The 23,735-nt window shown below is 44.7% G+C and overlaps 1 protein-coding gene across 1 annotated transcript in view; it reads right to left on the bottom strand.

Annotated features, from left to right (window-relative positions):
* Nucleotides 1-470: 470 nt before the first annotated feature.
* Nucleotides 471-23,735, bottom strand: part of COLGALT1 (collagen beta(1-O)galactosyltransferase 1) — a 37,050-nt gene continuing 13,785 nt past the window's right edge. The window contains exons 7-12 of the mRNA XM_073653831.1: nt 22,090-22,166; nt 21,539-21,645; nt 6,025-6,157; nt 5,341-5,468; nt 4,694-4,900; nt 471-1,810 (exon numbers count right to left, since the gene is read on the bottom strand). Of these exons, the coding sequence (XP_073509932.1) occupies nt 1,543-1,810; nt 4,694-4,900; nt 5,341-5,468; nt 6,025-6,157; nt 21,539-21,645; nt 22,090-22,166 (920 nt within the window). The 3' untranslated portion in view covers nt 471-1,542. The remainder of the gene's footprint in view (nt 1,811-4,693; nt 4,901-5,340; nt 5,469-6,024; nt 6,158-21,538; nt 21,646-22,089; nt 22,167-23,735) is intronic.

The following is a 23,735-nucleotide window of genomic DNA, read 5'->3' as shown; positions in this document are numbered from 1 at the left end:
AATCCAAAGGCTTAGCCGGAAAAAGCAGAAACAAACGTCTGAAACTTGCCAAATACAGATGTGTTTCTAGGCACGCTGTCCGCACAAAATAACAATTCAAACCAAGCACAGGCGCTTGATTCACCTTTGGCATGTCCAAACAGTTCACGGCACTTTCCTACGTACTTATTTTCGGTCTCTGCCTTTGTCGGACTCCTATAAAGCTAGAGCTAGCAATAAAAAAAAACAGAAGGGCGGACACAGGTGCCAAACAAATAGGTGGGAAGGCGAATTAAATGGTTTGGCGATGTCATAGTGCACCGAGCACCTGTGCTTGGTTTGATCAGTCATTTTGTGTTGCCAAACTGAGGAGACTTACATTTGCCCAGCAGTTTAGTGAAACCTATGGAAGTACAATGCTGACTTACCGTGGAGGAGAAACAGTCTATAGTAAAGAATCACTGAGCATCAGGTTTTTAACCATTAGTCTCTTTTTTTCGCAGAGGCGGGCACTTTATTATAAAAGACACGGGACACGGTGTTCTTACTACAGAAGCCGAATTGAAAACATTTCTTAAAACAGAAGTAAAAAAAAAGAGTTTCATTATTTCAGGATGGACAATAAAACTGCCAGGAACATAGGAGGAGATGAGCCACGACTGAAGATCATCCAGCCTTCCTCTAAGGCTGCGGTCACATATCGAGGCCGGCGCGCATGCAGAATGGTGCGCTGGAAAGCCGCTGTGACATTCAGGAAGCGGCTGCACGTGTGCCAAGTGCTAAATGTAACCCTCACCTTAGAATAAAAGGTGGTACCTAATTATGACCTGCGGGTGACGCTGGTGACATGGATTCATTCCAAGATTTACCTGGTACTGGGGTCATTAAGGTTTAATTATAATTTTAGCACTTATTCACTTTAACGTATGGGTGCAGTCGTACATTCCAACATGGCATCCCACTATGTGGTCATGAAGACCCTCTATTCTCCAGTACAGCAGCGTTCGTCACTAAGAGCCGGTGACATTACTAAGGCACAAGGATCCCGGCCCGTCATGGCGTGAGGTACGCTGAATATTTATATCATGATCAGATCATTAGAGGATGTACGGCGGGACTACCCATCACTGAAGTACTTTTTGGTACTTAAGCAGCTGGGTGAGGACACACAAGATCTACGTACAGATGTGACCACATCCACCATCACCAGTCATTCTCCAGCACAGCTGCTGGTTGTCCTGACATATGCTGGGTAGGAAGCCATTTCAATTACACATATTACTATATAAATAACATTATTAATTAAACCAGAGCAGAGGTGATCCCATTTTTTGTTAAAAAAGCACCGGTTCCCTCAGAGATAGCACAGTTCTCTGCACTGAGATTCCACTCGCCCCCCAAACTGGAAGAGAAGGGTAGTCCTCTGAACAGACCCGGCTTCGGTCTCCCAATAAAGGTCCACTTGTCCAGCCGTGCCTCATCCTCAGTACTCAAGCATATCCTTAAACAAAGAGCCCAGGCGTTGAATGGGTGGTTCCTCGTATGTCATGGACATTATGAAGATCATAGCTCATCCCGGGCAGCACTGTCAAAAGGTGATCGGAGGGAAGGGGTGTTTAGAGCTTCACTGCGGAGCTTTTCCTGTTGTTGGGTCTTTCGTGATTTGGCCCGATCCCAGTCTGTTATTTCTGTCACGTTGTCCCACAACACAGAGGTCTCGGTATCGCTGATGTAGCCCTCATCCCCGGTGTAATGTGTGGGGTAAATCAGCAGAGGCTCCACGGAGAAGGCACGGAGGTTACGTGATGAGAACTGAGAGGAGTAGTCATCGCTGGAACAAGAAAACAGGAATCAAAATTCTAGTCATTATGGATCGGTCATTATGGCCCTCTATAGAAGGACCCTCACAGGCTCTGCTCACATCCAACAATGCAGCAGGACAGACCTTGTATACCCTTATATCCGGTTCCCTTGTGAGGTCTCTAGATCTGACATTGCGAACAGCGCTGCATAACATATGATGGAATATGACTGGCAGCAGAAAACAGCATCATGGGAAAGCTCCATGCTGACTATTTCCACCTAGCTATGCTTGATTGACAGTGCTCGCCCTATACACAAATAAATTAACAGGTCTCTAACAAGCAGAGCAGGATGGAAAACCGCTCCATGACTTTTCTTCCATTGCCAACAACTTTAACAATTTTTTTTTTTTTTTTTTTTATTGGTACCAATCTGAGAGCAGAATGAAGTAGGGGCAGAGACCCTGATTTCAGCGATGTGTCACTTACTGGGCTGTGTGTAAGTTTGATAACATTCAATTTATATGTTGCAGATTTAACAGTTCTATGAATGCGGAGCTCTATATAACTCCGCCCACACACACACCACTGATTGGCAGCCTATGCACAGTGTACAGAGAAAGCAGCAGCCAATCAGTGCTGGGGGCGTGGTTGGACTAGGAGGCACAAGACACCTAGTCCTCTACTGCTAATCTCATGATAAAAGTGAGATTTTATAAACTAACTACAGCAACCAGCCCAGTAAGTGACACATTGCTGAAATCAGGGTCTCTGTCTTTACATTATGCTGCTTTCAGATAAGGTGGCAAAAAACTTGGTTAGAGATGCACTTTAAAGTCATTTTAATATAAAATGTATACTTGAGAATAGGCATGGTTTTCTATTTATTTCCCTTGTCTTTACTTATATAAAAATAATCAAACATACGCAAAATGCATTTCTTGTGTGCTCCTAAGAGACATGGGGAACATTCACAATTATATTTTTATGTCAATGCTGCATTCATAGAATCTCCCAGTTACATGGGAGAACCAGACCCAGCGGTGTTACTGGGAGAGCGGGTCTGGGTCTGCCATAATGATGTTACCCGGTGTCAGGGAGATATTGAGGAATATTGAAAGTCTGACCTAGATATTTACCATTTCTCTCAGGCCTTATCTTCACCCCCTCCCTTATCCATCTTTTGAGAGCTGTCTCCATGAAAATATACAGTATCTTCCTGCAAATTATCACCCACAGCCAAAAGGCCTTTCACAAACAAATGCCAGCCAAGAGGTGTCACCAAAGATCGTTAAGATGCGAGCCTCTTGTCCCTGGCACATGCAGGGGGGTAATTATTGGCACGATTGCACTAATTTGCTTGTAACTGGGGAAGTTGCTTTCCCGAGCTTAACAAAGAAATCTCCAGACAATCAGACTACGAAACGAAATAGGAAATATTGAAAGTTCCATGCGTCTGACAATAATGGGACCCATATTTCTAGTGACAGAAACAGCCGAGGAATGCATACATAGTTTTCCATTGTTGCAAGCCAAATCAGAGCGCTGTAGCGCAAAAACACCAAAATAGCAGACTGCAGCTATGCAATGTGTGGTCTCTAACTGAAGATAAAATCATAAATGGCGTCATTTGCAAGCTTCTGGGATCGCAGAAGTTAGCGTTTTTAACAAAAATGTACAGGCTGGAGACCAGCCCACATGATGTCACCACAGGGGGCGTGTGGATAAATCTCCCCTTAGGTATAAGAGAACCCATGGACATTGGAGGAGCACTCATTGCCAGGGGGGTATAATGATTATACGCAGCGGGTCGCGTTCGATAACGCTCAGATCAACTGGGGAGCCCCTCCTCCACCTGCAGAATTGTCCCTGCGAACTGTATAGTGTTAGTTGTCCTCTTTTATCCAGTTTATTTTATGTAAACGTTTATGTATTTTTAATGTCTCCTTTGTAACATACTTGTATATATTTTTCTTAAACACTGCCTCCCTTTTGGATTAAATATAAAATTTAATAGTCCTGTTTCTTTTGTTCTGTAACCGTTCCCTTCTCCGAAGCCATATACGCTTCCAAAACGCAGGCGTCCGGCCAGGCCTGTATTATATTTCAAACTCGACTGCTGGTGGCAGAGAATAATAATAAATCAGGCTATCGTGAAGCTGACAGTGACGATACGGGGGCGTAAACACGGATTCTAGGCTTTGGAACCAAGAGGTGTGACGCCATACTCTCACTGGTCGCTTGCCGATATTCACGTAGCAAGTAGTCTGGATCGCATGCTTGCGAATCCGGGCGAAATACTGACAGCGTGACGGCACGGTGAGATATCACGTGACCCCCCCCGGTGTCATCCCGGTGTTGGAATCCCTGACACCTGGCAATCACAGTCGCCATCATTCATTACATACTGTTCATGGAGTTAAGTGTAAGCAGGTGATCTGCTATTGCCATATCCGATACCCGGGCACCTGACTTAGCTGTGCTTACAGCTGCCACCTGTGGCTGGTAAACGACCACCAATCAGCCATGTACAAGAGATAGGCGGTCATATATTGGCCTGTTTAGTTGGGCGAACGGAATTCTACGTGCACAGAACAATCATTAATACGAACATTCTATTCGCATAGAACAATATGGTCATCAGCAGCACAGATGCGCTGCCAAAAACTATTTTAATGCCGGTATGAAAGATTAAAATCACCAAAAGTGCTTTTTTATGTATACACAAGCCGATAATCAGCAAGTAACCATTCTAATGACTGCTCATCCCCAATTATCGTTTTGTCTACTTTGGCCTTTAGATTGCTGGTTTCTTGCTACGTAAGTGGTGAGCAGTTTTTTTTCTGCACTTTGAGTGTATGAAAAATACCTTTTAGGCTCCATAACCCTGTAAAGTAGATGGGAGCACTTACATGGGGTGCTTATCATACATGACCGGCAGGAACTCATCCACCGGAAGCATCTTTTTGAGAGGTTCAGCATCAAGAAGCTTCTTGGCTCCCCGCAAGGAGATGAGGTATCCCAGTGTCCAGTAAGAGTAGTCAGAGACAACCAGATTTCGGACCCCAGGGACAGGCTCCTCAGGCTCTTCCACCTGCATCCGTTTTCTGCCTATATAACTACAAGAGGAGGGAAATTGTTAGAAAGAAAAATCAGAATTAATTTCAAATGTCCACACATACAGCAGGAACTATTCTATATAGAAAGGCCATGGATATTATAGGAGCACCATATGTACTTGCAAAGAGTTTTCCACGCCTAAAAGCAAAAATCTGCAGAAACAGAATCCACACCAGCTAAGTAACAATTGTTGATTTTAACCAACAGACGACAGCATGAATAAGATACTAGGTGCGTTACTGCTGGCATTAAAAAAATGAGGCAGCCGGTGTCCGATTCATACCACCTGTGGCTCGGGCAGGTTGAATCCCCCTGTCTGGTTCCCTTTAAAAAAAACTACACAAGGTTAAAGCCCATTGGCATTCATTCCTTTTCCAGTAACCAACCCATCAAAAGTCATTTTTCCACCATCTGCCCCCTCTACTCAACTGACACTCACATCAGATCCCAATCTAGTTTTGCCTTCTCCAAATCGTGTAACAGGTTGTCCAGCCGCCTCTTAAAGAAGATCTCAAACCTCAGGTCATCTTCAAGCACAGCCGAAACGGCCAACGAGCGCTCAGAGATCTGGGAAGAGAACAGATGTGTTACTATTATGCATTTTTTTTTCAAATACCCCAGTGATCACTCTGTTCTCAGGACCAATTACCAATAGCCCCGATGCGAAGAGCAGACTCTGATCCCGGCGATTTAACCCTGTATTAGCAGGGGCGGTATAAAACCTAGGCATCAAAATAGACTTTCCACTTCCATAGGGTCAAAAGTTTCTGGACCCTGTAATCAATCAGTTGTAGGGAAATAGAATGAATTGCAGTGCTGCGTTACTGTAAATGGTGCCCCATTTATTAAAAAATAAAATATGTATTAAAAAAAAAGGATTTTGTAAATTAATATATTTTGGTACCTTTGAACTGCACACAAAAACCTAAAAAACACAATGAACGAGAAGAACAAGTTTTGAGGGATGACAGAGGCCCTCTCAGGTCTGGTCATTAAGAAGTTAAATGGTAATGTGCTAATCCTGAACCTTTATAAATTAATAAAGCAAAAACTAAAATTTTAAATAAAACACATGGGTGTATAAAAGAATATCATTGTAACCTGCCAAGAGAAATCTCCTTACTTCCTTCCAGATGTTGTAGTGGCTGAGGAAGCATCCCATCTCTCCTCGCGTCAGTGGACGCCCGTGGTAAGGATCCTTGTACCCTGGTAACATCTTTATGCCCAGAGCAGCCACCTGAGATTCATTCAGTGACCTGAACAATAAAAAAAAAGTTGACCGTTTCAATCAGGGGCAAAATCCTGGGAAACAAGTGACGTGATCCGGAGCTTGCCGTTTCCTTAGATTTCTTCACGTCACATTGAGATGCTGAGAGCACAGTGTATACAATAAGATATATACAGTGGATGAAATAGGTCTGTAATAGTCAAGCAATTCTGACAGATGATTCACATATACGGCCCCCTGGGGCGTTTACTACGCAGGTCCTATACGTTGATCCTGATGAAGGGCCAAGACATTATAGTCTATCCTTCATGGTAAATATTCCTGGGCCTCCATCCAGGATCTCATTGTTTTACCCCATAGGGAATAATTGTAACCAAAATATTCCAGTGAGTCGAAGGAGTCTGTAAGACCCCGGTCAATGCATACATGAGGCTGGATATCCAGCCCCAATCTGATATTTTCTGGGTCGTCAGAATAAGGCACATCCAAATATCTTCAACTATACAAAATCCCTCAAATTTTTTTTCCAATTCCCCATTACGCATAAGGACAATATAGAGACTATTCCTCTTCATAACCTGAAGCTGATAACAAACAAGCTCCTGTGGCCCTGTTCCCGCAAAGTATTACACAGGATGGCATGATGTACATCGGACATTTCTTCTGCAACGACGTAATGACTAGTCATTACGCTTATGTGCAAAACAGCACAGCGTTTGTAATTTACAAACAGCGCCACCATTGTCTATGGGCTGTGTCTGGTATTACAGCTCAAATAGATTTACTTGACTGGGACAGAGCTGTAATAATCAGACACGGCTGAGGGAGTGGCATTGCTTCTGGGGGGAAACCTTTGTTTCTTATCTCATACAAGTCACTTAGGCCCAGGAATAAGACATCACATCCAATAAAGTAGGTTGTAACATTTACAGACCAAAACACAGCTTTTTATTATTTCTGTCGTGGGGTAACCAAGTTCAGGTTCACACATCCATACTGGAAGTCAGGGCAGTCTCATCCCCAAATGAAGGATGTGACTGGCTCAGTGCGCGTCATCTACTGGTGCCAGAACCGTCCTTACATCGGTCCATTCTGCAGACCGGAACAATGCAAAGCAGTCAGCGACATCGAGGCCGTGAACAAGCCCTTACACTGCGCACTGGTGTAAACGTGGAGATGGGATTGCTGTATACTCCATGGGCCAAGACTGAGCGGGAGGGAGTATATAGGGAGATTTTCCCAGGAATGGTGGACAGCTGTGGAAGGAGTTGGCCTCTGTACGGCTTCACAGCTGTGAAGGTCTGTGAATGGTTTATGACCTCACTAATAACTAAGGCGGGGGAAGAGGCTCTTACATCTTTTTTCCGATTCATAAGAAAGAGAAAGACGTAGTTACTTATCGGTAACGGGATTTCTCAGAGCCCACGACGGCACCACGGAGAGAGGGGATCCTAAAGATAAAAATGGGCAGCACCTCTCTCCCGCATCAGTTGTTTACAGAGCACAGAGAGGACCCCCAGGTTAGTAACACAAATTTTAACATTTTTAAGGAGCTTACCGGACACACTTCGTGATTAAACATAGGTAATAAATAAATGTGCACACCCATGCGTGAATGGAGGGAATGTACGGGTGCCGTCATGGGCTCTGAGAAATCCCATTACCGGTAAGTAACTACGTCTTTCTCCTTCCCCCATGACGGCACCACGAAGAGAATTGCAGAGAAGTGTCGTTTAGGGAGGGACCACCGCTTCCAGAACCCTTCTACCAAAGGTAAGGTCTGAAGAAGCTTAGATCCAGCCGGTAGTGCTTAAAGAATGTAGAAGGGGAAGACCAGGTTGCAGCTCTACATATCTGTTCAATTGAAGCACCGGCTTTCTCCGCCCAGGAGGCTGCCACTGCTCTAGTCGAATGAGCCTTTAAATCCTCCGGGGCGGTCTCCCCGCTTGATGAGTATGCCAGGGAGATGGCGTCCCTTATCCACCTTGCCAGTGTGCCCTTGGAAGCTTTCTGTCCCTTCCGAGGTCCCTGGAAGAACACAAAGAGAGACCTGTCCTTCCTATACTCCCGTGTGGCCTCTAAGTACTGGATAATGCACCTTCTGACGACTAAGGTGTGTAGGTCTTCTTCCCCCATGTTTTTAGGATTTGAGCAAAAGGAAGGGAAGGGTGACCTCCTGCGATCTGTGTAAGTGTGATCCCACCTTAGGAAGGTATGCTGGGTTAGTCCTAAGTGTCACCCTGTCCTCTAGAATTTGCGTAAAGGGGGGCCCTGCTGATAAGGCTTGAATGTCGCTAACTCTACGTGCCGATGTGAGGGCTACTAGGAGAGACGTCTTAAGAGATAGGACTTTTAGAGATGCATTCGCTAAAGGTTCAAAGGGATGTTTGGTTAGGGCTGAAAGAACTAAATTTAAGTCCCAAGGAGGAGTATTGGAGTATTCTGGGAGGGGATGGGCCTAGACCTGTGTGATGCCTTGATGAACCTAGAAATCCACCTATTTCTGACCAGGTCGCGGTTGTATAGGGCTCCTAGTGCCGCAAGCTAAACCTTTAGAGTGCTTGTGGCCAGACCCCGCTCCAACCCCTTTTGCAGGAACTCTAAGATGGAAGTAATGGGGGCCTCCCCTAGTACCTTCAAACCCGCAAATGAGAGGAATTTTTCCCAGGTTTTACTGTAAAGTCTGGTGGTTACAGGTTTCCTACTCTGTAGTAGAGTGGAGATTAAATTGGGGGAAAACCCTCTATCCCTTAAGAGCTCCCTCTCAAAATCCAGGCTGTCAAGTGTAGATTTGCTACCTGAGGGTGGAGGACCGGTCCCTGGAAAAGGAGATCAAGAATCTCCGGAAGAACCGAGGGGTCGGAGGTGGACATTATCCTCAGCCAGGAAAACCAGGGCCTCTTTGGCCAGAAGGGGGCAATCAGAATTATGTTTGCCTGGTCTTCCCTGACTTTCCTCAGAACCGCCGGAATCAGAGCGATCGGAGGAAAGGCATAGGCTAGCTCGTGGTTCCATGGAATTGAGAAGGCATCTAATGCCACTGGGTTCCCCTTCGGGTTGATTGAGCAGAATATGTCCACTTTTTTGTTAGGCCAGTTGGCAAATAGGTCTATGGAAGGGTTCCCCCAAAACTCAGTGATCTGGTTGAACACCAACTGATTCAGCTCCCATTCGCCCTGTCTCAGCTGGGTCCTGCTCAGAAAGTCTGCTGTGATATTTTCTGTTCCTTTTATGTGGAGTGCAGACAGGGACTCTAGATTGTTCTCTGCTACCTGGAGGATGGATTTTGACACCAGTAGTAGAGAATGGGACCGGGTCCCCCCCTGGCGATTTAAGTATGCCACTACTACCCTGTTGTCTGAAAAAAACTCTTACATGGTGTCCCCATAGGGTGTTTAGGAATTTGAGAGCGAATTTTACTGCCAGAAGTTCCTTCATGTTGGAAGATACCCCTTCCAAATCCTCTGACCAGACCCCCTGAGCTATTTGGTCGTTTAGGTGAGCCCCCCACCCCCTGGGGCTTGCATCTGTAGTTAGGACCTGCGGTTTTTGATGACAAAATTAGCCAACCTTCTACGCGCCCTTTTAGTGACTTTTCTGCCCCCAAGATTTGCCATTGCAAGTCCCTGGTGTGCAACTGAGCCCAGCGGACCCCCGGGATGCAGGCAGTCATGGAACCTAGAAGGGACATTGCTCCCCGCAGAGTCATAGAGGGATGGTCTTCCACATGAGATATTCGGGCTATCATTTGAATTTTCCCTGCCGGGAGACGGCATTCCTGATTTCTCGAATCTAACAGGATACCTAGATACTCTTGTACTTGATCCGGATCCAACCTGGACTTTAGGTTCAGAAGCCAGCCTAAATTCGTCAAGGAACCCATGACCCTTGCTAGATGGTCCTTGCAATGGTTGAACGAGTTGCCTATTATTAGCAGATCGTCCAGGTACAGGGTGATCAGGATGTTTTGCTCCCTCAGATGGGCCATTACCTCTGCCATTATTTTTGTGAAAACCCTTGGGGCTCTCGCTAGACCGAAGGGAAGGGCCGTATATTGGTAGTGTTTGACTATACCTTTAGTGATATCGCTCATCTCAGGAATTTCTGGTAGTCTCTGTGTATGGGGACGTGATAATAGGCATCCTTGAGATCCAGGGACTTCCTGAAGGACTGCTTTCCCTATTAGGCCTAGAATCTCTTGTTCTAGTGCTAGTTGTTCTACCCCTGATGACCTCATGGGGGTTATGACGGAGTTCGGACGGGGAATGGAGTGAAACTGGAATTTTAGTCCTGTTTTTAAATCAGGTGTAAAATCCAAGAACTGTTCGATATTTTTTCCCAGGTTGGGAGGAAATGAAGAAGTCCCCCCCCCACCTGGGGCTGACTCTCATTGGGTGGGTTTCCTGTTGTCCCTGGGGGGTCTGTTAAACATAAACCCTTTGGCCTTTTTCCTCCTATCCTCCCACCTATCCTGGTCTTTGGGGGGGTTCTGCGCATAAATTTCCTGCTCCGAAAGGATTTCCTGTATGAAGTACCGGAGAGGACCGGGAAGCGTTTGTTATCCCCAGCTTTGTCAAGGATATCATCCAGAGTAGATCCGAATAGGAACTCACCCCCGCAAGGAATGGAACACAGCCTAGATTTTGTTTGGTGGTCACCCGGCCAGCATTTAAGCCAGAGGGCCTGCCTGGTTGCGTTAGAAAAACTCGCAGCCCTGGCTACCAGCCTGACGGAATTGGGTGATGCGTCAGCCAAAAAAGCTGCTGTGCCCTTCATTACTGGGATGGAGCCTAGTATGTTATCCCTTGACGTTTTGTTTTTAAGGTGCCCCTCTAGCTGATCTAGCCAGACCATTAAAGATCTGGCTGTGCATGTGGCTGCCACTGCGGGTTTTAACCCTCCTCCTGCCGCCTCCCAAGCTCCTTTCAGGAAGGAGTCCACTTTTTTTTTTTCATTGGGTCATTTAGCACCCCCATGTCTTCAAATGTCAGGGAAAATTTTTTAGAGGCTTTAGCTATTGCTACGTCTAATTTTGGTGCCTTCCCCCAGAAGGAGCATACCGGGTCTTCGAAGGGGTATTTTCTCTTAGGTGACAAGCCCTTCTTTTCCGGCTATTTCCATTCCCTCTTAATAAGGGAATGGACTTTATCATTAAGAGGGAAAGATCTCCTTTTTTTTTTGTTCCAGGCCACTAAACATCATATCCTGGACTGATTTCTTAGGGCGAGGATCAACCCCATAGTGCACCTAACTTCCTTAATTAAATTATCCGTACCCTCTATAGGGAAACAGCTACGACCCCCACCCTCAGAAGATGACGAGGACGAAGATAAGCAGGACGAATCTGAGTCTACCACCTCTCCGTCCGAACTGCTAGATCCTGATACAGGTGATAGGTTCCTGTTTTTTTCTCGTTTCTTCCCCCACTTCTGCAGGGACTTGAAGGTATCCTCAACCTGGGATTTAATCAGGGATCTGAGCTCTGAGGCGAACTTAGGGGTCTCCTCGCAGATGGTTTGTGCAATGCACGAGTTGCATAGTCTTTTTTGCCATGGGGTGGGCAGATCCTCTGCGCAAAGTGCGCAGGTCCTGTGTTTGGACTTGCCCGTAGTCTTCTTTCCCTGATGAGAGAAGAAAAGAGAGAGGGGGGTCCCAAGTTACAAGTGAGCTTTCAAGAAGATCACTTACTGTCCCGTTGTAAGAGGGAATACCGGATTTGAAGAGGGAACCCGTTCCAGTAGCTGGGTCTTTCCTCGAGGTTGACACCACGCTGGAGTCCTTGTCGTGTTGCGAAGACCTGCCAGACCGCCCGCTTCCACCGTCACCTTGGCTGTGTTGGCGTTCACTGGGGGTGGGGTCCTTTCGTACGCTTCCCATGTTGTGGAGGTGGTGGTGAGTGGGGGTGCAAGGACTGCACCTCCTGTAGCTCCTGCTCGCTCATAGCCAAAAAGGTGCTAGAATGTGCCAGGAAGCACTTCCCTTGTGCATTCCTGGCAATGTAACCCCTATAGGGCTCCGCCCCAAACCTGGCTTGTCCACCTGTGCACCTTCCAGCATGGGGGATGCCCCCCCCCCCACAGGGGAGTCCATCCCTCCCCCCAAAGCTTTCTTTTGCTGGGCATCCCGGTTCCCGCGCGTTCAAACGCACCACTCCCAGAGGGCACCGCGGCGCGCGGCACTTCCGGTGCGCGCACGCGCGCCCAGGCTGCCGACACTTAGTGGTGCACTGCGACTCGCGTCAGAGGGAAGGCGTCAGGCATGCACCTGACCCGGGCCCCGGCATACTCACTGACCTAGGCCCCGGAGGCCCAGGCATACTCACTGACCTGGGCCCCGACACCACTGTAGAACGTGGCGGCACCAGTCTTCTCCTGCGCTGATTCTCCCTGCCACCCTACAGGCCCACTGACCCAAACGGTGGCGCTACAGGACACCGCACCAGCCGAGGCAGGGAACCCCCGCTGCCTGAACCGGTCTGGCCGGGCCTGGTAAGTCCATCTTCTATCTTTCTTTCTCTTTCCTTTCTTCCTGTAAGTCCCAGTCAAGGACAGGAAACCAACTGATGCAGGAGAGAGGTGCCGCCCTTTTTATCTGTAGGTTTCTTGTCCTTGAAGGGCGGATCGATCCCCTCTCTCCGTGGTGCCGTCATGGGGGAAGGAGAAAAATGAAAAAGAATCACCATACAGAGCCACCTGCAACTTGACCATTGCGAGCACCTTCTGCACAACCTCTCAATAGCAGCGGAAAGATGTGATGCCCTTTCCAAAAGCACTAATGTAAGGTGTATAGATGGCTCCATATTAACCCTTCCAGGCATAAATAATAATTCCTGAAATCGCGGTTTACATGATATGATTGTGCCGCCTGGGTTCAAACTGGGTGATGGTCTAAAGAATAATTCTTAATGTTTTATCTACTGATTGGCGAGAGACCAAATGTCACAACGGGGAACTTTTATCCATGTTAAAAAGAAGAGGCAGTTCTAAAGTATACGTGATAACTTGTTCTTACTGGGCCACCCCTTTAAATAGGATTACAAAAAAAAATGAATAAATAAAATACCTTTGACTGTAACACATAACAGCCTTATACTGAAGCTACAGAAGCAGTGACTGGAGGAAACTTTATGAAGATGTGTAAGACACTGGCTAAAAGACAGGAAACAAAGTCAGCATAAATGGTACGTTCTCTAAATGTGACAGTCAGCAGTGGAGGCCGCAGGGATCAGTGCTAGGACCGATTCTTTTTAACCTCTTTATTAATGACCTTAGGGATGGGATTGAGAGTAAAGTGTCAGTCTTTGCTGACGACACCAAACTGTGTAGAATATTAAAATCTGATCTTGACATTAAAATATTGCAGAACGATCTGGATAACATGACTGAATGGCAGATGAGGTTTGATGTAGAGTAATGTACCTAGGACGGAGTAATCCTATTGCTGCATATACATTAAATGGGAGTATACTCGGGACTACAGAACAGGAGAAGCACTTGGGTATTCTGGTTACAAGTAAGCTGAGCAGCAGTACTCCATGTCAGGCAACAGCTGCAAAAGCAAACAAGATGTTAGGGTGTATACAAAAAAAAAAAAAAAAAAAGAGAAAAGCCCACGATCCCAAAGTATTGTTACCCCTCTAAAAATCACCGGTGAGGCCACACCTAGAACATGGGATCCAGTTTTGGACTCCACATTTAAAAAGGATATTCAGAAGTTAGAGTAAGCTCAAAGGCGGCAACTAGATTATTACAAGGGATGGAAGCCTCTCCTATGATGAGAGGCTGAAAAAGTTGGGCTGGTTTAGTTTAGAAAAAAAGACGCCTCAAAGGAGATCTCATTTACATGTATGTGTGGTCAGTACAAAGGACTAGCACATGACTTATTCCTTCCAAAGACCATACTAAGGACCAGGGGGCACTCATTACGGGTGGAAGAAAGGCGATTCCGGCAGGTAAATAGGAAGGGTTCTTTACAGTCAAAGCAGTCGGACTGTGGAATGCCCGACCACAAGAGGTAGTGATGGTAAACACTATAACAGCTTTTAAAAAAGGGCTGGATGATTTCCTCAATACACATATCATTGGGAGCTATAGTTAATTTAGTGACCAAAAATGTACAACTGGTGGAGGAAGGTTGAACATGATTGGACCTAGGTCTTTTTTCAACCTATATAACTTTGTAACTACATACAGTGGGTACGGAAAGTATTCAGACCCCTTTAAATTCTTCACTCTTTGTTTCATTGCAGCCATTTGGTAAATTCTAAAAAGTTCAATTTTTTTCTCTCATTAAAGTACACTGCACCCCATCTTGACTGAAAAAAACAAAAAACAAATGTAGAAATGTTTGCAAATTTATTAAAAAAGAAAAACTGAAATTTCACATGGTCATAAGTATTCAGACCCTTTGCTCAGACACTCATATTTAAGTCACATGCTGTCCATTTCCTTGTGATCCTCCTTGAGATAGTTCTACTCCTTCATTGGAGTCCAGGTGGGTTTAATTAAACTGATAGGACTTGATTTGGAAAGGCACACACCTGTCTATATAAGACCTCACAGCTCACAGTGCATGTCAGACCAAATGAGAATCATGAGCTCAAAGGAACTGCCCAAGGAGCTCAGAGACAGAATTGTGGCAAGGCACAGACCTGGCCAAGGTTACAAAAGAATTTCCGCATTACTCAATGTTCATAACAGCACAGTGGCCTCCATAATCCTTAAATGGAAGAATATTGGGACCACCAGAAGTCTTACTAGACCTGGCCATCCAGCCAAAATGAGCAATCGTTGGAGAAGAGCCTCGGTGAGAGGTAAAAAAAAGAACCCCAAGATCACTGTGGCTGAGCTCCAGAGATGCAGTAGGGAAATGGGAGAAAGTTCCACAGAGTCAACTATCACTGCAGCCCTCCACCAGTCGGGCCTTTATGGCAGAGTAGCCCGACGGAAGCCTCTCCTCAGTGCAAGACATATGAAAGGCCCGCATAGAGTTTGCTCAAAAACACATGAAGGACTCCCAGACTATGAGAAATAAGATTCTCTGGTCGGATGAGACAAAGATAGAACTTTTTGGTGATAATTCTAAGCGGTATGTGAGGAGAAAACCAGGCACTGCTCATCACCTGCCCAATATAATCCCAACAATGAAACATGGTGGTGGCAGCATCATGGTATGGGTGTGTTTTTCAGCTGCAGGGACAGGACAACTGGTTGCAATTGAAGGAAACATGAATGCGGCCAAGTACAGAGATATTCTGGATGAAAACCTCTTCCAGAGTGCTCAGAACCTCAGACTTGGCCGAAGGTTCACCTTCCAACAAGACAATGACCCTAAGCACACAGCTAAAATAACAAAGGAGTGGCTTCAGAACAACTCTGACCATTCTTGACTGGCCCAGCCAGAGCCCTGACTGAAACCCAATTGAGCATCTCTGGAGAGACCTGAAAATGGCTGTCCACCAACGTTCACCATCCAACCTGACGGAACTGGAGAGGATCTGCAAGGAAGAATGGCAGAGGATCCCCAAATCCAGGTGTGAAAAACTTGTTGCATCATTCCCAAGAAGACTCATGGCGGTACTACCTCAAAAGAGTGCTTCTACTCAATACTGAGCAAAGGGTCTGAATACTTCTGACCATGTGATATTTCAGTTTTTCTTTTTTAAATAAATTTGCAAAAATTTCTACATTTGTTTTTTTTCAGTCAAGATGGGGTGCAGAGTGTACTTTAATGAGAAAAAAAATGAACTTTTTAGAATTTACCAAATGGCTGCAATGAAACAAAGAGTGAAATTTAAAGGGGGCTGAATACTTTCCGTACCCACTGTAACTAATGAGACGAGATGCTTAGACATTTTTTGAACACTCCGAAGAAGGCCACAGAATGTGTGTCTCAGCAGCTCGTCACAGCGAATGTCCTTACAACCCTTAATGCATAAATTAAAATTGATGCCGAACCATCCCAACACTGTAAGAATATGTTCACATTGTGTTTTTGCTGCATTTTTTATGCAAATTTTCAGCTGCACTTTACAGTACGAGCAAAAATTATGAGACTTCAAAAATCTCATGCACGTAAATGGTTTTTTTTTTCTGATTGAATTGGAAAACTGCTGCGTTTTTGTAAACTGCAGCATGTCACTTCTTTCATAGTTTTTTCACCCATTGAAAGCAATGGGTAGTGCAAAAGCACGGGCATCAGGTTTTGCTGCAAAAACCTCAGGAAGTTGAATCATATTTATGCACTAAATTTTATCAGCATGAACAAGAGACAAATGTACCTGAAAAAAAAGCAGCAAAAAAATGCAGAAAAACCTTCTTTTTGTAAGCAGCTTCTTTACTGCCAAGAAAGCAGGAAAAAAAAGCATCAAAAACGAAACATGTGAACATAGACTTACATGGTCTTCTGGTGGATGACCGAGACCGCCACTTGGAATTCTGCGAGATGATGCGTAACTAAACCTCAAACGAACCAGACCTTATTGATAAGTTCCTTTGGTCAAGCTTTACGGCAACGTGCAACATACGGCAGATGAAAATCCTGGTGGTGATCATAACATCTCACCTGAACCAGCCAAGCATCCCAGTGTGGGGGTACACAGTCCAGTGAAGGTTTTGTAGGACCAGGTTTCTTCCATACAATGGTGGATAGTAATAATTAGCTAAAAATATTGAGTGAAGTGGTAACGCAACAAGTGAGGACCAGGGCCAACATCTCCGAACAAGGTTAGGCACCTCCTCATCGGGCTTTGGCAGTAAGGGATACCTTCACAAAGCTTACCCACAACATAGGATCGGACGATGGAGCAGCACAGAATGACAGCCACATTCAGACACTTTTTTTTTTATATGGGTTGTAGTAAAGAATAACTTTTTGAGGGGAAGACCCAGACTTTGATAAGACATTATGAGCACTTTTGCGATTAAACAAATGTCATGAGATGCGAATAAACTTCTTTTTTCGTGTGTACGGTTCCCTATATCATCTGTTGCAAGAAATGTCATGGATTCATCTGTATACCGACTTCTGAACCACCCTGTTTGTTCCCCCAGTAAACTTTTCAACTTGGCCATAAAAGTGCAGAACTGCGAGACAAGTCCATGCTTTGGTTCAGAGAAGACATTGTCACGGGCGACCGGCCAGGTCTCTCGGCCCAGTAGAGTTATTACATTGCTTTCTTGTTAAGTGTTCTCGCTCTGAAATAAAAGCCACATTTTTTTAGATTTAACTTCCTGAGAAACATTATTGTGCAATTTTTTAATAGGTCAACCTGGCTTCCAATTAACTTTACTTCAGGCACCATTTACATGGGTGATATACATGTTCTACCCCAGAGTTGGGTGTTACTATAACTGTGTACTGTTATTTATATTGAAGCTTCGTACTGTTCCATGTAGGGATTTGTATTATGGTCACTGGATGTCAGCATTTATTGCAGGTAGAAAGCAGTTGGGCTCCTCGCTGAGGCAGTTGCTAGGCGGATGGCTTGGTGGGTGGAGCCTCTGGGTGAACTATAAATAGCTGTGACCGTTATTCCAGTCAGAGCTCCAGTGAGCACCTCAGAGTACAGTTGGGGACCAGTCAGAGAACATGTGAGGGGATTAAATTTCCCCTTTCCAGTGTGCCGAAAAGAGATGGACTGACCAGAAGAAACCTGTAGGATAGCCTGAGGACTAGGACCCTTGAGGCAGATGGAATTCTCTGGTCTGCACAGCAGCCTTAGCCTACCAGAATGTTACGCTGTGGACACAGGAGGAGTACGGGCCTGGAGGGTGGTCCCCCATAATGGAGATGGGAAAACAGGAATCCTACAACATAATGAAGGTCAAAGGAAGCAATTATATAGGGGTCTCCTTCGGAACGTCACCCAAGTGGGATAGAAGAAGACTATGGTGTCCGCTTGGATAACAGGATAGGCTCTGTTCACACTTGATGTATATCACACCTAATATCTGCCGTTTCCTGCATCTGTCGCTAAATGCCCGTCTGAGGAACTTTGTCATCTGCACATGTTATGTTGTACCATCTATGGCTGTGATCCTTTTTGACTCTATCACCCTCCGCACCAACATCACGGGGAACACCACCATCACCACCACTAGAGAGAGGACAGTATAAAAACAAGCATTGACCCCGACACACCCATAGCAGAGAGCCCATTTTTTCACCGTGTACCATAGTGCCAGGCACCGGGCACGGCCACCAAACCCCCTTGTGACCATAAGAAGGATCAGACCCATGCCCGGTGTACTGGGTGCCCTGCGCTCAGGGCGTCACATACGGCCCACTCAAGGAAGTTTTGGCGGGCACTGCATGTCTCCATGAACAGGAAATGGCACAATAGGCAGTGTATATAGGGCTCTGTCCCCATTATATGGCATTGAAAATGTAATATTCATTATTGTTACTATTGCAATCTGTGGATTTCGCCTTTCTAGCTCTTTTAGAAGCATTTTGCCAGAAAGAGATCAAATACTACTTCACAAGGTGAAACATGGTCATCGGTACATAGGAAAGCAGATGCTTCGTGCAGACGCCATACTTGCCAAGTTCAGGTCACAGAGGCCTTATAATACATTACAGACAAAGGAAAGGAGCACATCCAAGGGCAAGAGGACACTAAATCATGGTCCAGGTACAGTCGATCCTGCTCCATTCATATACTGTACGTCCAAGAACACATGCCTTTGATATACGTACATATTTCCAGAAAGGAAACCACATCCAAGATAAGGCAGAAAGCATTTAAAGGATTATTCCAACCTTTATTACCTATCCCCAGGGCAGATGATAACTTGCAGAGGTCCCATTCATTCATTTTCTATTGGACTATCCGAGAACTGTATTCTCCTATATTAGAGAAAGATGCATTCTGTAGCGTGTACATGCGTGGCAAGCACTTGACGTTAATGGGGGACTTCAGAGCCCTGATCTCAGGACTGATGGAGGTCCCAGCGGAAAGACCTCCACTAATCTGGATAGGTGGTAACTTTAAAGGTTATAAACTAACCCCTTTAAAAAGTTGTTTTCCAAGACCATGAACGACCAGCAATGTGAGGAGAGTGGAGGGGACCAACCCCAGGTATGACTGTGCCCGCTACTACACTTAATCTCCATTCAATTAAATATGGCAGCACCTCAAGGGGTTGTCCAGACAAAATGAAGACTCCACCAGTGGCTTCTAGTTGTAAAGAAAAACGAACCAAGATACCCACCTGAATATTTCGTAGTTATTCTTCATGGCTGCAATTTCCTGGCAAATTGTTCATTTTGTCCGGACAACCCCTTTAAAAAAAATTCTTTGTCAAGTTTTAAAACTTGACAAAAAATGGCAAAGTTTATTTTGGGAAAGAAAAAAAAGAAACACAACATCCCACCACGCAAACACAAGAATACAATGTAAAGTTGAACAGTCACTTCACACATATGATCATATATGTACAGCATTTACGGATGTAAATAGCAGAAACAGACTATGGCTAAATGCAAAACATCTGGACTGTATAGAAAGTAACCCATTGCCTCAAGCAGAACGTCAGAGGGGTTCAGTCTCCAAAATGTGCTGGTTTGCAAGTCTGCAATAAGAAATACACAGAAAAAAAAAGAAAAAAAAAAAGGAAGGACAGAAGAATACTATCACAATGGTTCAGAATCAAGAGTGAGAAAGCGTCAGACCAAGGACCTCAGACCTTGAGAAATTTAGCCTCACAACCCCATTATGGAATATGACTTTCCCGTATGTGTTAAGGGAAATCAGCCAGTAGGACTGACCCTCCTAAGCCGCCTACATGGACAAGTAGGTCATAGGAAGCTGAATAAAATGATACCCCTATATCTGCGATCTGATGTCTTATTCCGGATAAATCCAAGTTTTTCTTAATATGTACATGAGCTGTTTAGATCTATGGGCCGGACATAGATCTCCCTGAGAATCTGCCTCCAGAGATTATTGTAAATGTAAGGGGGTGTTACTAGTGTGAGACTTAATGACTGACAGCTCTCCTGATCTACATGTCTCACAGAGTAACACCCCCTTACATTTACAATAATCTCTGGAGGCAGATTCTCAGGGAGATCTATGTCCAGCCCATAGATCTAAACAGCTCATTTACATATTAAGAAAAATGTGGATTTCCCTGAAATAAGACATCAGATCGCAGATATCAAGATATCATTTTATTCAGCTTCCTATGTCCTACATGCCCATAAAGACGGTTTAGGAGGGTTTATTGAAACTGACAGATTCCCTTTAACCAATGATTTCCATTTATTAACTGTAGGAGACCGGTCTGCCATCCAGTGGAGAGCAATTGTTCCTTGCCAAAAATAAAAGTTTCTCTAAGATAGATATTAATGTAATGTCACCATTGCGCCTCATCTAATATCCCAAACAGGGCTCAGATACAACAGGGAAGACAATAGTGCAAATAAACTATGCCAGAAGGAGGATACATAGGGGCAGGCCCATATAAAATGCCAGAGATCGTCATCGTTGCTGCTCCTCAATCTGTAGCGAAAACCCTACCCATTTTATGTAAATGGACAGGACTCAGGCAACGTTGATCTATAACGTACAGCTGGACCAGCTACTTGATGATCGAAGATAAAAAGGTTGTTTGGGCTCTCCACTTCACCTCCACTGACATCAGTGAGGAAGCCTCTACAGCCGGCAGTAGGTGACTGTATAGGGCTACAATCAGGCCTTCAAGGGCCTTGGGACCACAGAATATCAATAAGAGGGTATGTGGAAATATGGGAAAAAAAATTGGTGGAAACTACATTTATTACTGCAAGCTTCAATTAGAAGTATCTAAACGTGTGAAGGAGGGATACCAAAAGGTCACCTGTAACTGCGAAAATGAGCAAAGAACAACAACCCCTTTAAAAAATTTCTGAGTGCTCGTTTTCAGTCTTCTACCATTATGTGACAACTTAGGAGCAAAAAGTTGGGGAAGGAAGACATTAATTCTCAGAATCTCAAGACAACCAGTCCATACCATCCCTCATGGTGAAGAGGAGGACTCATTAAAGAGCCCCGACAGCAGGCCGCAAATGGGCTCATTTCAAAGCCCAAACCAAGGATTGTCTGGAGGATGGAGTGAAGCCTTCTCTGGAGATTCTACTCCAGTAAAACACATCCTAAACATCAAAAATATGCCCCCGCTACAAAAACCTTGTATGGAGTATTACTTCTACGCCAAAGACAATACGTACAAGACAACTGAATTGTGCTACAACTAGCCATAATGTGTCTGAGAAACGTTAACTAGATTGTAGGTCCAGGGAACCCAAGCCCGACAACAATCTACATAGTGGGATATATTGTATATGCGGATATATGAAGAGTAAGTTTACAGATGTAATATATAGATTAAAAAAAAAATAAAAATTCTTAAGTTTCCTGACTTACTTGCCATCAACAGCATCAGACAGCTTGAAGTCAATCTGCAGCTCGTAAAGGGTCCTCTTCATGCGATCTCTTCTATCCTGCCGACGCTTCAGGTTAATGAGGAAAACCTGGGAACAACATAAAATCATTAGCCAGCCTTGGGGTTGATAGCCAAAACACCCAATCCCATCATCTCATCTATTAGTGGGTCACGATATTGGGACCATCATCTTAAGAGTTTCCCAGGACTAGGATATTGGCAAGATATCCTTAGGATAAAGTTGTCAATATCAGTTTGGTGGTGGTCCAATACCCACCAAACTCATCAAGATGATGCACGTCATTTATGAATTTTACGCAAACCCCAAAATGGTCTATTTTCTGTGACTCTTGTGCAAAAAGTTGCACGTTTACAAAATATCTCAAAAACTGTGACTTAACTGCCACATAAAATCACTCCAGGTGAAAACTGGAGAGGAGTTGTGCCAAATTTTGCGACGTTTTATGAAGACAGAAGTGTAATGATGAATCGGGCCTATGGGGATGCATATAGTCAGTCCTTTTCTTCTTACCTCATCCAGCGACATCTTGTCTGAGATTTTGGGTGTAACAGACAGGAAACTTGATGGCTCAATTGGTGGACCCTTCACTGCAAACATAATACAACAGAATTAAGGCAAGAACAAGGATGAGGGGTGTTAATATGGATCATAAATGATGGGTAAGTGGTAGACCATCTGGGAAATTTTTGCAATAAGCAATATACATCTATCACATTTCTTACATGATGTCTCCAAACTAAGGTGTGGTTCCATTGAACCCATAGTCACCATCCAAGATCCATAGGTTTATAACAGTTACTGCTTTTTTGTGTTTTTCTACAAGGGGGCCACATATGTTTACAGGTTAGATCTGGTAGTTCAGCTCACTTCTGTGCACTTGAAAAGAGACAAATTGAAATTCTAGACATGTGGACAGAAATGGGTGGTGTACCTAGAAGCAAATAGCCAATTCACCCCCTTTGGCATTTTTCGTGTTTTACCACCTCACAACCTGGCGTTTTTTTTTGTTTGTTTGTTTTTTGAGGGTTTGCATCAGTTCATGTAAAGAACACGCCTACAGCCGTGAACATTTGGTTTTCTTTTTATTGTGAAGCAAACAAATAGGACAATATAACAAACTTCAGTATGCATAAAATATTCACCCCCCCTAAAGTCAGTACTTTGTAGAGCCTTCTTTTGCAGCAATTAAAGCTGCAAGTTGCTTTGGATAAGTCCATATGAGCTTTCTACATCTTGCCACTGGGATTTTTGCCAATTCCTCAAGGCAAAACAGCTACAGCAGTTTCCTCTGGTGAACAGCAACCTTCAGTTGACCACAGATTCTCAATTGGATTAAGGTCTGGGCTTTGACTAGGCCACTCCAGAACATTTACACATTTCCCCTTAAACCACTCGAATGTTGCTTTAGCAGTATGCTTTCAGTCATTGTTTTGTTGGAAGATGAACCTCCGTCCCAGTCTCAAATCACTGACAGACACAAAATCCATCTTCCCTTCGACTTGGGCCATTTTCCCTTTTCCTGCTGCAGAAAAACATCCCCTATAGCATAATTCTTCCACCACCATGTTTCACTGTGGGGATGGCGTTCATGGGGTGACGAGTTGTGTTGGTTTGGCGCCAGACATAGCGTTTACCTTGGTGGCCAAACAGTTCAATTTTGGTCTCATCTGACCACAGCACCTTCCTCCATACATTTGGAGAGTCACTCACATGCAGACTCAAAACAAGCATTACAATCTGTGTGTAAGTAAATGCTTTTTTTCTGGCCACTCTTCCATAAAGGCCACCTCTATGGAGTGTACGGCTTATTGTGGTCGTATGGACAGATAATCCAGTCTCTGTTTGGGAACTCTGCAGCTCCTTCAGGGTTACCGTTGATCTCTCTGCTGTTTCTCTGAGTAATACCCTCTCTTGCAGGTTTGTTGTGGTACCATGCTCTTTCCCTTTGATGATAATGGATTTGATGGTGGTCCGAGGGATCATCAGAGTTTGGGATATTTTTTTTTTTTTAAATAACCCAATCCTGACTTGTACTTCTTAGCTTGTTTGGAGTTCTCCCTGGTCTTCATGGTGTTGTTTGGTTAGTGGTGCCTCCTCTGTGGCTTTTCAGAAAAGGTAAAGTGTATATATTGACAGACATGTGACACTTAGGAAGT

This window comes from Phyllobates terribilis, unplaced genomic scaffold (genome assembly GCF_046119375.1).
Source record: "Phyllobates terribilis strain yellow unplaced genomic scaffold, ASM4611937v1 Scaffold_11__3_contigs__length_659146591, whole genome shotgun sequence".
Classification (NCBI taxonomy): domain Eukaryota; kingdom Metazoa; phylum Chordata; class Amphibia; order Anura; family Dendrobatidae; genus Phyllobates; species Phyllobates terribilis.
This window is presented reverse-complemented; position numbering and strand designations above follow the sequence as displayed.